The 15,128-nt window shown below is 41.0% G+C and overlaps 4 protein-coding genes across 5 annotated transcripts; 3 read left to right on the top strand and 1 right to left on the bottom strand.

Moving 5' to 3' along the window:
* The first annotated feature begins 145 nt into the window (after positions 1 to 145).
* LOC147057046 (putative RNA-binding protein Luc7-like 1) lies at positions 146 to 4,707 on the top strand. The gene is made up of 10 exons (XM_085912608.1): positions 146 to 771; positions 1,472 to 1,566; positions 1,998 to 2,096; positions 2,333 to 2,443; positions 2,527 to 2,670; positions 2,755 to 2,931; positions 3,063 to 3,229; positions 3,311 to 3,340; positions 3,428 to 3,583; positions 4,005 to 4,707. The coding sequence occupies exons 1-10, from the start codon at positions 711 to 713 to the stop codon at positions 4,240 to 4,242; spliced, it is 1,278 nt and encodes a 425-aa protein (XP_085768734.1). The 5' UTR covers positions 146 to 710; the 3' UTR covers positions 4,243 to 4,707.
* A 437-nt stretch (positions 4,708 to 5,144) lies between these two features.
* cenpm (centromere protein M) lies at positions 5,145 to 7,811 on the top strand. Its single transcript, XM_085912239.1, has 6 exons — positions 5,145 to 5,307; positions 5,684 to 5,760; positions 6,253 to 6,351; positions 6,852 to 6,931; positions 7,011 to 7,102; positions 7,507 to 7,811. The coding sequence occupies exons 1-6, from the start codon at positions 5,251 to 5,253 to the stop codon at positions 7,654 to 7,656; spliced, it is 555 nt and encodes a 184-aa protein (XP_085768365.1). The 5' UTR covers positions 5,145 to 5,250; the 3' UTR covers positions 7,657 to 7,811.
* A 1,909-nt stretch (positions 7,812 to 9,720) lies between these two features.
* On the bottom strand, positions 9,721 to 11,035 carry mb (myoglobin). Of its 2 annotated transcripts, none has more exons than XM_085911783.1 (4): positions 10,980 to 11,035; positions 10,528 to 10,634; positions 10,227 to 10,446; positions 9,721 to 9,942 (listed from the first exon to the last, which is right to left on the bottom strand). In XM_085911783.1, exons 2-4 carry the CDS (start codon positions 10,608 to 10,610, stop codon positions 9,802 to 9,804), a joined length of 444 nt encoding a protein of 147 aa, XP_085767909.1. In that variant the 5' UTR covers positions 10,611 to 10,634; positions 10,980 to 11,035; the 3' UTR covers positions 9,721 to 9,801. The 2 variants fall into 2 exon arrangements, with proteins under 2 accessions (XP_085767909.1, XP_085767908.1); XM_085911782.1 differs by having other exon boundaries at positions 10,528 to 10,677; positions 10,980 to 11,027.
* Positions 11,036 to 11,688: 653 nt separating this feature from the next.
* On the top strand, positions 11,689 to 14,895 carry serhl (serine hydrolase like). Its single transcript, XM_085911944.1, has 12 exons — positions 11,689 to 11,912; positions 12,135 to 12,272; positions 12,699 to 12,812; positions 13,041 to 13,082; positions 13,166 to 13,185; positions 13,289 to 13,363; positions 13,473 to 13,579; positions 13,659 to 13,738; positions 13,833 to 13,867; positions 13,945 to 14,021; positions 14,109 to 14,196; positions 14,527 to 14,895. Exons 1-12 carry the CDS (start codon positions 11,855 to 11,857, stop codon positions 14,665 to 14,667), a joined length of 975 nt encoding a protein of 324 aa, XP_085768070.1. The 5' UTR covers positions 11,689 to 11,854; the 3' UTR covers positions 14,668 to 14,895.
* Positions 14,896 to 15,128: the final 233 nt, after the last annotated feature.

Genomic DNA, 15,128 nt, shown 5'->3' with positions numbered 1-15,128 from the left:
ACACAGAGTCGTCACCAATCACAATTTAATCATATATTTAAGGCTCTTCTTGTGTGTTAAATGAGCTCTTTACCGCGTTGTCTAATTGAACTCTGGTAGTTATTAAATATTGTATAAAGTGTAACCGTTTATTTATTTTAATTAATTTATCATTTATGTAGATAAACAGACCTTTACACAAAATATGAAAAGACAATTGATGTTGCTAAACTAGTAGTAGCGGTGCAAGGGAGGCGGAAGCAGCAGTGTGCGCGCTCTCCGCGAGAACGCGCGCGGACGGGAAGTCGACTCGAAGACGGAAGAAAAGAACGCCGAAATCAAAATGGTCAACTTTTAGCCACCGGGCGACAATTATACACAATGTTACAAAGGAAGTTGTGACTTTTTTCGACCATCGACTCAGTGCGCTGAACCAAAGCCACCCCTAAGCCAGCGTTGACTTGTGCTGCTGCCACACGACCTGGTGACTCCGCCAGTTTTCAAACAGGCGCTTCGCTTTTTTTTTTTCCCAGCCCGACCACAAAGTCACTTTTTCTTTTTGAGTGGGGTGTTTTTCCAACAACCCCCAAGTATACTAAAACGCTCACGCTCAGCTTCCTGGCTAAAAGTTTCGCCTTGTGGAGGGGAAAGTTGGTGACCGAGGCCTAGGCGACCGAGGACGTTTACATGTGTGAAGACCGCGGCGAAGAAGGAACTTACTCGCCACCAACATGTCTGCCCAGGCTCAGATGCGAGCGATGCTGGACCAGCTCATGGGGACGGGGAGAGACGGTAAGCACGGTTTGGTCTTCAACTAGAAACTCATTTTAAAACAGCTGAAATTCACCTCGTCTGCTAACATTAGCATGCGTGCCTTGGAGTTCGTGTTGGTGCTAGCATTAGCTCGGTTGCTAACTGGGGCTCGCATGCTTTGCCAGTCATGAGGCGAGTTAGCTACCTGTTGTACATATGTCAACAGTAGTATTAAATTTGCCACTAAAATGTTGTTGAAACATTGCATGTATTATTTTTTACGGCTCCCCTCTGGGCTTTCATTCATTTTTAAACGGGCTCCTACGCGGTAATCACGCCAATGTGACTCAACGATCTGCACCTAATTTGTCGATTGAGAGATACTAATTTAAACCCATCCCGTGAGAGAAAGTAAATAATTTAATAGCAATAATAACAAAGCATAGCATCGATGTGTTCACATCATTTTAAGATATATAAAGAAAAACTTGCTTTTGATGTCATTATAAGTGACAAGTATAGAGTAGTTTAAATATGCTTCAAATATATTTTTACAATTAGTGCAAAGTGAGATTAAACTACAGTCATCGATAATGACACCTGTGTCGATAAAGGGTAAGTGATAAATGGTGACCCCCCCCCCCCCTCCATAAGAAAACAATATTGGTGAGTATAATGGCAGTGATGTCATAGAGTGATAGTGACTTATTATTGTAATTGCTATTTTCTTTCTTTATAGGAGATTCCATGAGGCAGAGGATTAAATTTTCGGATGATCGGGTGTGCAAAAGTCACCTTTTGGATTCCTGCCCTCATGACATTCTCTCAGGCACTGTGAGTATCTCTCACACACACACACTTGCACCAAATATCCATGTTCTTGTCATTAATTATCACTCTGACAATGTTTTAGGTAGCTGTTTTGATTAGTTTGATCTTTGCTGCAGCCCTTTGGAACTCTACTGATGATGCCAAAGTTGGAGAATTGGACTTCTCTTCTTAGTTTGATGCGCCGATGTTTGTATTTCAAGTTCAGTTTGGCAAGCCTGCATATTCCACTGAATAGACTCAGTTTAGGTTGAAGATAAACACCAAGCTCTCTAGTAGACTTGCATTCCATATAGAACTTTTATTTTTTCTAGCAAACTTGTTTCAGAAGTCATATTGCCCTTAAGTCAACAAATGTTCACCATTGCACCTGTACGTGATCTAATAAGCTTGCGTAGTTGCTGATTTTAATGCACTTATCTTTTCTGACCCTATAGAGAATGGACCTCGGCGAGTGTGTCAAAGTCCATGACCTGGCCCTGAGAGCAGATTTTGAGATTGCCTCCAAGGAGCATGAATACTTTTTTGAGCTTGATGTGAGTCAACAACGGGAATATTGCGAATCTAAACAAAATGTGACCCGCTATTATCAGTCAGTATAGTGACACCTAGGATGCCAGCATCATATACGGTTAACTTATTTGTAATGTTCACTCTTAACTATTAATTGTACTTTCCAGTACGATGCAGTATATAATGCGGTTTTGTCAAGGTGACGAAACCATCACGGCACGTGATTACCTACCAATAAATCTTGTGTGTTGGTTTTCAGGCTGCTGAGCACCTTCAGTCTTTTATCGCCGACTGCGACCGCAGGACCGAGCTGGCCAAGAAGCGGTTAGCAGAGACTCAAGATGAGATCAGTGCGGAAGTAACAGCAAAGGTGACAATTGTGGCACCAAGAAAATCAAAAGCAACCAATTAGCTGCAATCATTGCATCATTAAATCTCAGCGGCTTCGCTTAGGCCGAACGTGTCCACGAGTTGAACGAAGAGATCGGGAAGCTGCTTGCCAGCGCCGAGCAGCTGGGAGGCGAGGGCAACGTAGAAGAGGCCCAGCAGTTGCTTGAGAAGGTGGAGAAGACCCGCGCCTTGAAGAAAGAAGCAGAGGTCGGAAGACTGCTTTAACTCTTATTCGCCGAGGTGCTTCTCTATTCCGAAACAATGGCCGCTTATCTCTTTGATTTCTTTCAGGATGTTTACAGAAACTCAATGCCAGCCTCCAGTTTCCAGCAGCAAAAACTGCGTGTGTGTGAGGTGTGCTCTGCGTACTTGGGGCTCCATGACAACGATCGGCGTCTTGCTGACCACTTTGGAGGCAAACTTCACCTGGGCTTCATTGAAATTCGCGAGAAATTGGAAAAGCTCAGGGTAAGGCGCCTCACTCATTTGCAGCCGATACAGTTTGGAATGTTCTAGAGTGTTTGCTGAGCGAGTCACATCTTAAAGACAGAGCTCTTTGGCACATCTGAATTTTTGCTCTGGTCCCATTCCAAATGCAGAAAGCCGTTGTGGAGAAACAAGAAAAAATGCGATCCAGACGCAGAGAGGAACGAGAACGAGATGACGAACGGGACAAACAGTGGGAGGTGGAACGGGAACGGGAAAGGGAGCGAGAGAAGGAGCGGGAAAGGGAACGAGAGTGGGAGCGAGAGCGGGAGCGCAGGAGGTAAGAGGTTCCCCGGCTGCCATTACGCCATACTGCTATCAGGTACAATACAGTCTTACGTGATGATGTTTTCCCATGCAGGTCGCGATCCAGAAGCGGAGATCGATACAGGTATAGCCGCTGTGTTTTTACATATAATAAGTCAAATCCAAAGTCCATTGCTTGATGTTTGATCCATTTTCTCATGCTCAAATGTAGAGACGGAGGCAGTTCGTCCTCCCACCGGTCAAGGCGCCACCGCTCTTCTCGTTCTAGAGAAGAGGGCGGCGACCGGGATCGGGAGCGAGAGAGGAGGCATCGGCACAAGGACAGACACCGCTCACATTCGCACTCTCACAGGCACAAGAGAAAGAGGTGGGACAACTATTGAAACCTTCGAAACCTTTCCTTTGTGGCCTTAGTCATCTTTTTAGAGAATAGTCGACTGTTTTTGGAATGTAAAAAAATACAAGTCAAGTACACAAACCAGTTTAAATGGCAAATGAGCCCAAGATGAGTCATTTCAAAACTTTTTTCCTTCATTAATGTGTCCACTAAGCTGTGCAATTTCAGTGGGGGGGGAAAAATCTGCGCATATCCAAAATTAATTTGAGTCATTTCTTGAAGACTCAACAGAACCATTAAAGTTGAAGGTGATGGATAGTCCAATTTTTAATGATTCGGTTCCATGGCCAGTTTAGTAGATACAAGACGAAACTGTAGATGAAATGGGCAATGTTGACCTGTGGGTCACAAAATATGAACGTGTCCCTAAATGCACTCATCTTCTAAACAGGTCCTCCGGAGAAAGATCATCACACACCCGTGACTTTGAGCCTTCGCTGCCCAAGGAGCAAAGTGAGGAGCGCGTCTTGGATGAGTGGCGTGACAACCGGCCAGAGTTCAAAGACTGGGAGGACCGCGAGAGGTCCACCTCCCCAGACATGGCGAGGGAGCAGGAGCGGGAGAGATCTCTGTCCTTGGAGCGGGACCGACATTCCAGCTCTGAGGAACGGGAGTCGGGAGAGATTTAAAGATAACAGAGAGGATCAGGACGAAGCACGTCTCAACGTCAATCCATCGTTCATTGTTCAAGGATTAGAGAGACAAAGGCAGGCACGTTCAAAATGGGCATGTGTTCATTAGCAGGGTGGAAAGATAACGCGGGACTCAAGGGATGTTGAAAAAACAAAGCAACTTTTATGACTTTGAGTTTGTTTATGCTGAGATATTTTGAGTGAGGAGAAGTTTGTTCAACCTTACTCACAACATGCTGGTTTCCTTTTAGTCATTAGTTCAACTTTCAATGTTTGTCTTTTTCCCATCGGGACTATTAAGTCTCAGTAGGTGTGCCTCATTGTAAAGGATTTGGAAATATTAACGTTGCATAACCACTACAGTGCGTTTTGATTCCAAAAAAAGCTGGTATTGAAATTAATAATTGGCTTTTAATTCAAGGTAAAGATGCTTGAGAATAAACTTGCAGAGTCATCAAACTACTACTGTTGTGTGTCTGATGCGACATGATGTGCATGGTTACATCTTATCGTGAGGCGGAGGGGCGTGCTGTCTGCTAGGGGTGGTGAAGGGGTTGGGGGGGGCTTCTATTTTGCTGTGCTGCCAAAAAGTGTAATAAACTTTCTGCTTGATGTGCAATGTGTCGCACAAACTTACGCTTGTTTTTTTTTTTTTTAACGTACCACACTCACTATTAAAGGTATCAACTAAAGCTTTATTGAAAGACTTTGAAGCTGGGTTATTTTTAGTTGTCAGGTTGTGATATCTACCAGGATATGGAAATAAAGTGCGCTGTGCCGCAAATTACGTCACAAGACTGCACTTTACGATGGTAGTACAATGTAGTGCTCATTTCGGCCTCAAGGTGGCAGTGAGTTAAAAGATAGGGGAAGCATGTTGACGTCACGCATGATTTGAAAAGAAGCGCGCAAGAAGGAAAATGGCGCAGGGGGGACGGTACAGCAAAACAATAACATTGCACACTTAAAACCTCTGTTAAAGTCCAATATTGCATTTGGCTCACCATGTCGTTGCTGAAACCTTTTAGTAGGCAGCTTGCTTTGAACACCGCAAGTATATTGGTAAGTTTACTTTTTTTAGCGTTAGTATTTGTAAATTGCGGTCAATTATAAATAGAGTTTAAGGACATATAGGACATAAAAATAGTTTTGGGAATACATTCTTTAGGTAGCTGCCTTCCGTTGCAATTATGTTTTGCAACATGCACGAATTTTTAACTGACTGCACAAAATGTAATTAGAAAAAGGTTTTCATATAGAAAAACAAGACGTGCTTTGCAAAAACTAACACCAGATTCTGATTCAGCACCCCAAAATTACTCTTAATCCATGCAAGAAATGTTGACCAATATTATCTTTGTGTTGTGTCAAAATACTTTGTCAAAACAACTTTGGGGAAGAGATTTCATCCTGACCTCTTCCTTTGTTCTCAATTCAGCTGGTGGAGCGAGAAGAAGAGTTTCAGCAGAGATTAGCTGAAGCGCTTGTGGAGGAGACAGCAGTCACGTTGAATGTGTGAGTTGTGCTTCATCCCCCCCAAACTGCTGATATTACCAGAAAAAAAATATTTTAATAGCCATTTTGGAGTGTCCGGCTTACTGAGCTGTGACAGTGTTCCGATTCAATAAAATGAACCATCATCGCTCTCGCAAAGGAACTAATTGTTTTATGCTGCATTAGGTCTATCCTGCCCAATGGACTGTATTTATATGGCTCCTTAGTAGCAGCGGGGGCACTTTAGCCGATCCTGGCTGATGGCGGCTCGCAAAGTGCCCCATTGTGCGTAATTAGTTCTCAATGTCTTATTCAAGGACATGTTAAGACACTCTCCTCATCCACCTCGTGAGCTGTTGCCCTACTAACACCCAATTAATTGTCAAGTGAGTCTGCGTTGGTCAATCTTGGAGAGAGAGAGGGGCATTGTAACTCCTTTTGATTGGCTTACAAGTGGACATTTTTAATATTGATATGACGCAGTCTGATTTGTCAATGTTGTTTTTAAAACAGGAGACTAGCAAAGAGTCTGCCTCTGCCCTCCGAGAACCAACACAGCCGCCCCAGGATAGACTTGGTGGTTTTTATCATCAATCTCGCTTCTGAGCTCAGGTACTGGATTTCTTTCAAACCATAATACCATAATTGTGTGCTGATCTACGCAATATAGGATTTACAAAAGTAATCAATTTTATGGTCAGAGTTAATCAACAACTAACTGATTATCAAATTAACCAACTATTTTAATAATCGAGTCATCGTTTAGAGCCATTGTTTAATTGAAAAGTACAAATGTGTAATTTCTGTAGTCCTTCACAAAAGCAGACTTTTGTGCTTAAGTAATTAAAAAAAAATAATAATAATGATTTTTTTTTTAAATTTGCATTTGCAAAGATCTACTTTGACGACAGAAAACAATGATCAAACCAGCAACAGAATCAGTTTCAAAAAGGTCGATGATTCGGGTCCATGAAGACAACATTGTTCATTGGCATGAATGGTCGTTCGTTTACCTGCCGCCTAAATGAAGACAAAGCGCTTTGCAAAATGGATGGAGTGTCCGACAAGTTGAACTCCACCTGGGTCTTTATTTCAATTTATTTTCGTCACAGTCTTCATTCTACCCAAGCCTCCCTCAAGTATTTGGACCCGGCATATTTCCTTGGAAAGGTTTGCTTCATGGCCACCAACGGTACGTCAGAGGGAGGATAAAACTCATCTCACTTGTTTTTGAGGACAAAATTAAGCCATTTGCTGCGTGTCTCTTGTAGCACGCAGCGTCATCGCCTCCCCAGAGCGCCTAGAGGCCCTCAGAAAGCTGGCCGCGTCATTGCACTGCACGCTGCTTTTTGCTGAGGATCAGGTTGGTGACAACTTTCCTCATCCCATACATAGGCACTGCAAAAATCCAGAATGTGTCCTTTTTGTTATCATGTTTGCTCAATCCTGGAAAAATATTTAAATGCAAGCAAAACACAATAGATCCTGTGATGCTATTTGACTCATAAGTTTGAAAATTATGAAAACAATGTACATGTATTAAATTAATTAATTAATTAAATTAGCCGTTCGAGGTGTAGCAAGCTTAAATGACTAATTGTCATATAAGTGTGAAAATAAGTTATATAAAAATAAGATAAGTCACTATGGTGTGTCAAAAGAGGGGAAAAGAATATTCCTAAAAGGAAAAGATCTTTAAAAGAAAAAGTGAGCAGTGGATTTCAGTTTCTCTGCTGTGACAGCAATCTCAATATTTGTTCCCCGCAGACGGCAGATGGTGTGACCAATGCCTCGGAGAGACTGCTGACCATCTTGAAGGTGGCGGCCGGTCTCGTTCCCATGACGACGGCACTCTATCTGTCCAACCTGACCATGTGCACCGTGCCCTCTGAGACGAATGAGGTGGATTATGATTAAGTTTGTGCCACCAAACTGGCATGCGCGCAGACTTTTACATGAGTGTGTGTTCTTTGTAATCTTCCACTAGTGCTCATATTTTCTTTTTATTTAAGCACTCGCTCAAATAGTAGGTACACAGTGCCGTACTCAAATAAACCCGTTTAATCTGTAAGTATTTTTTGTCCATTCTGTATCCAGCAGTTAAATAGAACGTGTAATATTTCCTGTTTCCGCATAAACTGATTCCTTTCCGTGAAAGAGGCTTGAAATGTGGTCAAATATTTAATCGCAGTGCAGTGGTTGAGGACCCCAAGGGGGCTTGCTGATAGCAGTCTTTGTGCCCCCCCCGTGTCACCTCTTCATCCTGCACCGATGCACACGCACGCTTCCTATTAATAGGTTGTCATCATGGCAATTATATGGCATTCATGTTCACTTGTGTTTTTTTGCAACATGGCGGCAAGATACTGGAGGCACATGAGGGAGGGGGCTGAGGAATGTAACTGGTAATTTTGGAATCTTTGCCTCTGCGGTTTTTTTTAATTTTTATAGTGAAAATGTGACTGGTTAAAAGAGGTAACTGATAAAATGGCCTTTTTAAAAATGATCATTTCAAAGATCCCAGCCAGGCTTCATCTTATTTCAAACTGAAACTCAAGCTTGTCCCATTCCTTTCAGTTTAATATGAACCCAAAAATGTAGTACTTTTTGAATTAGCATGAAGATAGAATAGTAAAACTGAAATGTCACAAAAGTTGAAGAACATAAATTCTGATATTAGAAGGAAGATGAACTTCTTCCCAAATCATTAAAAAATAACTGACTCAATGAAATTACCGCCATGGTTGCTCAAGGTCTTGTTATAAATGTCAACATAAAATATTAAATGGCCTTTTGCTCAAATTAGCCTTGTCCTTTACTTTGCTTGATATGAATGTGAAGCTGCACTCACTATTTTGTGGTAGCCCGCTTAAACTTCTACGCTATGCTTCTTCTCACTCCTTTCCGAATGTCATTTTTTTTCTCCGTGTTTATTTTGCTTTCTCAATTTCATCTGGGTTTATGCAGGGAATTTTGTCTGATAGCAAACGAGAAGCTCAGTATTGTTTGTGTATTTGAATGTTCGGAATAAAAGTTGTCAAACAAACACACTTTTTTGGGAGGAATTTTAAAAGAAAGAGTTAGACTTTGATAGATTGCTAGCGTTAGTATGCTAACGTAAAGCCAGATGCTGTGGGACTATTTCTTGCGAACGATGGAATTCAGAGAAAAGGGTAAATTGTGAGAATTTGAAGAATATCCTTAATGTGGTGAATTGATGTCAGAATTATTCAATTGAGAATGTTGCGTATACCATAAAAATAGTCAGAACATTGCTACGATACTGAAGGAATTTGTTTTTCCGATATTTCAATGGCATGATATACTGAAGGGCAAGACCCACGAGCGGGGGGTGGTTGTGCCTCATGTCACGTCTTCTTCCTGGATTTGTAGGCACATTGACTATTAATAGCTTATCATCATGGCAATTATCCATAATTCAAGTTCACGTACGTGGAGTCAGACATGGGTGGGGGTGACAAAAGGTCCTGTGGAATGTTGCTAGTGTCAGCATAGCATTGGTGCTGTTTAGAAATGATCCAAAATATGCCAGGAATTTTACCAAATGACCTTAAAGCTTGTTTATATCCCAGAATATGTCAAATTGTGGCTTTTCATAAGACTATGCTAAGAATGTATTTTCTATCATTCTTTTATATGCCAAAAATAAAAATATTTTACCAACATTTCTTATACAATGATTCAAGTTAAGTACATATGGATGAAACTTGGTCAAAGTGGTCTAAAATAAAACATCTTTAAAAAAAAAATCTTCAATTTAGTTTTCTTAAACCTGTCAGTCCCCTAACTGGTGTAAAGTGCATCATCTTAATCAATACAGTCAGTAGTGATTTTCATATACATTTTTATTCAGCAGTTACAAATGTGCACAAACACACAAAAAATAATTCCATATATCCTACTTTTGTGCAATAGCTGTTCAAGAACACTTTATTAATAATAATTCAGCTACTTGACTACATATATAATATTCATTTGAAAATAGCAGTCCTAAATTTTGACAAAATTCCAGACAGCTATATTTCTATCTCCAAGCTGACATCAGCCGGCGAATCCCATCTCTTTGTAGTCGGCGTCAATGTCGGCAATGACGACGTCCATTGCGTTATTCAGAGCCTGCTTCCCGGCGCTGTCTAGTCCTGCCTTCTCTTCCAAGACCTTCACGATGACCTCTGTGATCAGCTGTAAGAGTCAAGCAGCAGACTACAAATTTCCCTACATACCAATCAGAAAGATTATGACGGGTCAGAAAAGTTCCAGGACTAGTGTCACGAAAGACAGCTCGCTTTATTCAATGCTTGAGAAGATGGGAGACGAGAAATATAACTGTGCATCTTGTGGCATGCTTTGAGCATCTGACAGTTCCTGGCAAGGCTGGGAACATGCATTAAATGCCAGCAGGATAGAAATTTGAAATTGAAATGTAGCTTTTGTGACAACAGTCTTAGAATGTGTTTCAGTTTGACCTTGAAATTGATGAGGGCTATCTTGTGTTTGGTGGCATGGGTCTTGGACAGAGGCTTGAGGATGTCAGCGTGGTTGCCTTTAGCTTTCAGCAGCTCCCCCAGTTTCTTAAGCACCGTGACTCCATGGGCAGAAATGGCCGCGTTTCCGGCCATGTCAGCTTGGGCGATTCCCGCAAATTTGGGGAACAGCTTTTGGGTGTCTGGGTGCTCAATGAATAAACTGTGAAGAGAAAGTACACTAGTAGTTTTTATCAATTGACCTTTTTGTCTTGGACTGCATATTCTACCAAAAGCAACTGACCGAGTTAGAACTAGACCTCCGTATGTGTTCAAGTCCGCCTCTACTGGAGCCCAGAACTTCAGAATTGTGTCAAAGTCAGCCATGACTTAAGGATATGTTTGGAAAAACTGTGTGTGGGAGGGAGATTAGAGAACACTGGAGAATACCAAGCTAATTGGAGAGAAATTCAAAGAGAAAAGAGGAAGAAAACCAAGACTATTATCCTTTTGTTCCAGCATTACATTTAATGGCCAGCAGCCATTAGGCGTTGCATAAAAGTTATTATGAATACGTTACCTCAGCTTTGACCTCAATGCAGCTCCATTGTGTGTCATGTTCTTATAACACATGCATGGTTAATTTTTAATCCTCAAAGTTAAATTTACATACAATGTTAAATTAATTCCTTAGCTTCAGTCAATAAAATTCCACTCTCTAATATTAAATGAAGCCAGTAAAATTGAGAAACCTACCTGTAAAGATATAAACAATACTGCAGTTATCCAGTTCCTATGACCTCTCATACACCCTCGGCCTGTCCTTATATATTCCCTCCCTCTGTCCCATCACGCACGTCCCTCCAAACTTCTTTAACACCTCCACGCTCGGCATTAGAGTGCCACTCAAGAAGCGAGATAAACAAGATCAATAACAGAATGACAAACAAAGTTCATCAGAACTGTTGTCATAATATATGCAGCGTTGCGTGCCTGTTTTATAGCAGTTGTAATGCTGACCTGGGTTGAACTACAGAATAGCAACACTTTAAACTAAAAGAGTAGGATGCAGCATTGATTTTTACAAGCTCTAATACTGCTGTTAATTGGATCCCAAACTTGCAGCCTTTAAATTTTATTTCGAGCGCCAGATACTCCTTGGATGACCTTAAAAAAAAACCAGTCCAACAGCAAAATGCAGTCACCTTTTATGATCTTCAATTTTGATGAAATAAAGTATTAAATAGTTTCAATCAAACAATATTAGTGCTTGAAAACCTTGTGGGGGGGAAAGAAAAAAAAACATATAATTTAAAACTTTTCTTGTTCACTGGAGTAAAATTTGAGGAGCATTTTTGAGGTGATACTTGATGTAAAAAAGTTGAGATTGAAATACGGTGAAAGGTAAACCCCTCCGGTGATTGGTCACGTGGTCGTGTTTGTCCAATCGCTTCTTGTATTTTAATCACGTGGCGTAACAAACGCGGAACTCCATAGCACCCGTCGGCTTAGGTAGGATTGTTCCAAAACGTCGAAGGGTTTATCACTCCTGTTTTGTTTTTGATACGGTCTGAAGTAATTCAGACTTTTAAATTACATTGTGTGATTATTAGAACTCTCCGCGTCGTTTAATGATACGTGTTTACAAAAACTTTAGAAACCTCTGCACTGCTCCAATGAAACAAACAGGTAAAATTTGTTGGATTTTTTTTTTATCCCCCCTGAATGACTTTCATTTCAGGCAATGATATCAAGATAAGACTAATAAGTATTGTATGTGTAATGTAAACTTCAAATCTCAGTGTACCTCATAGTTTGACATTTATGGGCATTGCTATGTGTGCATTATAGAATATTTCAGTTGAGGTTTATGGACATGATTAAAATTACACTGTTCTTTTTTTCTTCCAGAACTTTCTGTACCTGTCCCCTGGGGAGAAATCAGAGGGAAAATTTGGGGTCCTGAGCATGGCCGTCCTGTCCTATGCCTGCACGGTTGGGCTGACAACTGTGGTTCCTTCAATACTCTTATTCCTCTTCTACCTAAAGGTCAATAAAAATATCATATTTGCATGAATAGAAATGTTTACTGTTGTTTTCAGTGTTTAGGGGGAAAATGTAAAAAAAAATCCCATATACAATAAAGATAAGAAAACAATATACAAATGGTGAGACAGATAATAAGCTTAGAAAAAACATGCCACATGTATAAATATGAAATTGACAAAGAAAACATGGAAATAAAAGCTACAAAATCTAAAATAACTAACAGAGTCAAACAAAAATACACTCTAAAGAATAATAGTATGTTTGATTGACTGACAATCAGTCCAGAATTCCACAAAGCTAACCTGCAAACAAACAAAAATGAATGGATAAAGTATGTTTTTTTTCTTCAAAACAAGACAGTTTTTTTTCTATGCCATAACAATAACTGTTGGATTGTGCGTCATCCGTTTTGTTTCTTCCTGTCAGAGTGTCGATATGTAGCGCTGGACCTGGCAGGTCACGGTCTGTCCTCCCATCGTCCCCCTGGTGTCTTTTACACATTTCCTTCATATGTGATCGATGTTCAGAGAGTTGTTGACAGTAAGTGCATTTTATTTCCACACAGCTTTTGTTAACATATTTTTGTGTTCATCTGATTTGCACACATTTTTTGATACAAGATGATTATGGGGTATTATTGATTTCAATCACGTTATCCATCGGTGCTCACAAGCCCCGATGTTCTATGTCAAGTAAAACCAATGTGATGTGTTCTATTGTGATGAGATGCAGTAGCTGCCTGATGATCTGTGAAATTAACTCCCACAGCCCTCCGCTGGCGCAGATTCTCCATCTTGGGCCACAGTATGGGTGAGCACAACCTTGCAGTAGTCACATCCATTTAAACATTGCTCCTTGATAAACGTCCACATCTCCATCTTGTTTCTTTTCAGGAGGTAATATCGCTGGAATGGTTAGTTGGACGAGTGTGTCGTTTGACCTCTGTTGTTATTTTTAGCCGTCATTTGACACATCTTAATCAGTGCTGACTTGGATCCACCTTGTGTTTGTTGCAGTTCAGTGCTCTATTCCCTGAGATGGTGGAAGCTTGTGTGATGCTGGATTCTTATGGGTTCTTACCCACTGATGCGGTACATTTAAAAGAAGGATTTATCTTCCCCAAGAAGCCCACTGTTTTGGAATTAAAGGTCCCTGTCATCTCTCGAATGGTCCCAACTGTTGAATGTCGTCTTGTTACAGAAAGAGATGGCCAAAATAATGCGACAAGGCATAGACGACATGCTTCAGTTTGAAAAGAAGCCTGAAAAGAGCAAGCGAGTTTACACCTATGAGAAAGCAGTGGAGAGGTGCAGCACAGTTTTGTTTTTGTCTTTAAAACGACCGTGTTTAGCGTCTGCCTATTGATGTTCTTTCTTTTTGTCTCAGGTTGTTGGCAGCAAACCCGACTCTGACTGAGGCATCTGCGCACAACCTTTTAGAACGTGGTCTCGTTCAAGTTGAAGGAGGTTTGTTTTCACGACTTCTCTGCTTTCATGCCTTGGAATAAATTTCAACTGATTTTATTTTTTTCTGTAAATTCACTGCAATCTTTTTATGTAGGAGTTGTCTTCTCACGTGACTTCCGTATCAATCTGGTATGTTCCTGTTGTATGTGTTCATCTCTGAAATGTCACAGTCATTAAAAATTTTGGGGTTTTTTTTACGCGTGAAGAAAAACATAGCTCGTATCAGCTTGGAACAGAGTCTAGAAATGCTGTCCAGGATACAAGCTTCCGTTCTGGTGCTTCTGTGAGTAATTCATTTACAGGACATGCTTGCTGTACTTCAGCATTGGAGTTCTACAACTCATCTTTTTTTTTTTTTTTTTTTTTGCAGTGCAAATGAAGGCTTTGAGAAAATGTTTGCCGAACCAGACCAAAAAAAATTTTCATCGCAGCTTCTGCAGGCCTATAGGCACAAAAACGTAAGTGTGTTCATGCAGAGTAGGTGTGCTTTTGGCTTACGTTTTATTCATGCAGTCAAACAGCAGCCGACTGACTGACGAAACAGAGTGAATATCCAAAATGAGCGACGGACAGATATTAAGACGGGATACAGGCATATAAATGAAAAGCAGCTGCAGAGATGCGAAAGCAGCAGTCTGAATGTTTCATTAAGTAACCCCATAACGGAATGCGGTCAAGTTGCGCTAATGAGACTGAGCAAAACATTTTTGAGGCTTGAGTCCCATCAGTCGAGGAAAGGGGAGCGTCTTAATGTTCCCTTCACTTGTCTCTTCTTTTTTTCCGCTCAGCACTCGGTGGTGAGTGTACCCGGCAACCATCATGTCCATCTGAACAACCCAGAGGTGGTCGCACCGTTAGTTTGTGAATTCCTCCGAAGCAAAGTCTTATCCTCGACGGTCAAAGATGACGGACTTACTGCGAATCTGTAGGAAAAACACAGCACACAACACACCATCACATTGCTAATTTCAACATCCTTACTTCTGATCTGTGAACCGTACTTCATAATTGTAATCAATTTCAATATGTTGTTGCCTTATGTGGCAGGCTTTTTCTGCCTTCAGACTTCTTACTCAACCATCTACGCCGCCCTCAGGGTAAAATTCCATAGACTCTTCCTGACATTGCAAAAAAAAAAAAAAAACAGTTTAACATTTCAGGCCCTTCGGCTACAGTCAATATGGGAAGCAGCCTCTTCATTTCCCCGGTGATTTTTGTTTTGGTTTTCTGTCAGCTGTTTATTTTATTCATTTTTTTGTCTGGCCAGTCGACTTGTGCAACATCAGACAGCGGTTGCTATATCACCAGCTACCCCGCTGCCTTTGAGCAACCCCTTAAATCAGTGACTTTGAACTCCCTCTGCCATTAATATTTCAGAGGTTGCATGAAT

Source organism: Syngnathus leptorhynchus, chromosome 5 (genome assembly GCF_054491065.1).
Source record: "Syngnathus leptorhynchus isolate UIUO chromosome 5, UIUO_Slep, whole genome shotgun sequence".
NCBI classification, from domain to species: Eukaryota; Metazoa; Chordata; class Actinopteri; order Syngnathiformes; family Syngnathidae; genus Syngnathus; species Syngnathus leptorhynchus.
The sequence above is the reverse complement of the archived record's forward strand: the minus strand, read 5'-3'. Positions and strand labels throughout refer to the sequence as shown.

Bases quoted from the DNA above. Each gene is read 5' to 3' on its own strand.
- cenpm (XM_085912239.1), top strand. From the start codon at position 5,251: ATGTCGTTGCTGAAACCTTTTAGTAGGCAGCTTGCTTTGAACACCGCA. The intron at 6,352-6,851 runs GTACTGGATTTC...TTTTCGTCACAG, and splicing joins AATCTCGCTTCTGAGCTCAG to TCTTCATTCTACCCAAGCCT. The intron at 6,932-7,010 runs GTACGTCAGAGG...TGTCTCTTGTAG, and splicing joins TTGCTTCATGGCCACCAACG to CACGCAGCGTCATCGCCTCC.
- serhl (XM_085911944.1), top strand. From the start codon at position 11,855: ATGATACGTGTTTACAAAAACTTTAGAAACCTCTGCACTGCTCCAATG. The intron at 13,186-13,288 runs GTTAGTTGGACG...TGTTTGTTGCAG, and splicing joins GAGGTAATATCGCTGGAATG to TTCAGTGCTCTATTCCCTGA. The intron at 13,739-13,832 runs GTTTGTTTTCAC...CTTTTTATGTAG, and splicing joins TCTCGTTCAAGTTGAAGGAG to GAGTTGTCTTCTCACGTGAC.
- mb (XM_085911783.1), bottom strand. From the start codon at position 10,610: ATGGCTGACTTTGACACAATTCTGAAGTTCTGGGCTCCAGTAGAGGCG. The intron at 10,447-10,527 runs GTCAGTTGCTTT...TTCTCTTCACAG, and splicing joins GGAGGTCTAGTTCTAACTCG to TTTATTCATTGAGCACCCAG. The intron at 9,943-10,226 runs GTCAAACTGAAA...TGACTCTTACAG, and splicing joins TAGCCCTCATCAATTTCAAG to CTGATCACAGAGGTCATCGT.
- LOC147057046 (XM_085912608.1), top strand. From the start codon at position 711: ATGTCTGCCCAGGCTCAGATGCGAGCGATGCTGGACCAGCTCATGGGG. The intron at 772-1,471 runs GTAAGCACGGTT...CTTTCTTTATAG, and splicing joins CATGGGGACGGGGAGAGACG to GAGATTCCATGAGGCAGAGG. The intron at 3,584-4,004 runs GTGGGACAACTA...TCTTCTAAACAG, and splicing joins CACAGGCACAAGAGAAAGAG to GTCCTCCGGAGAAAGATCAT.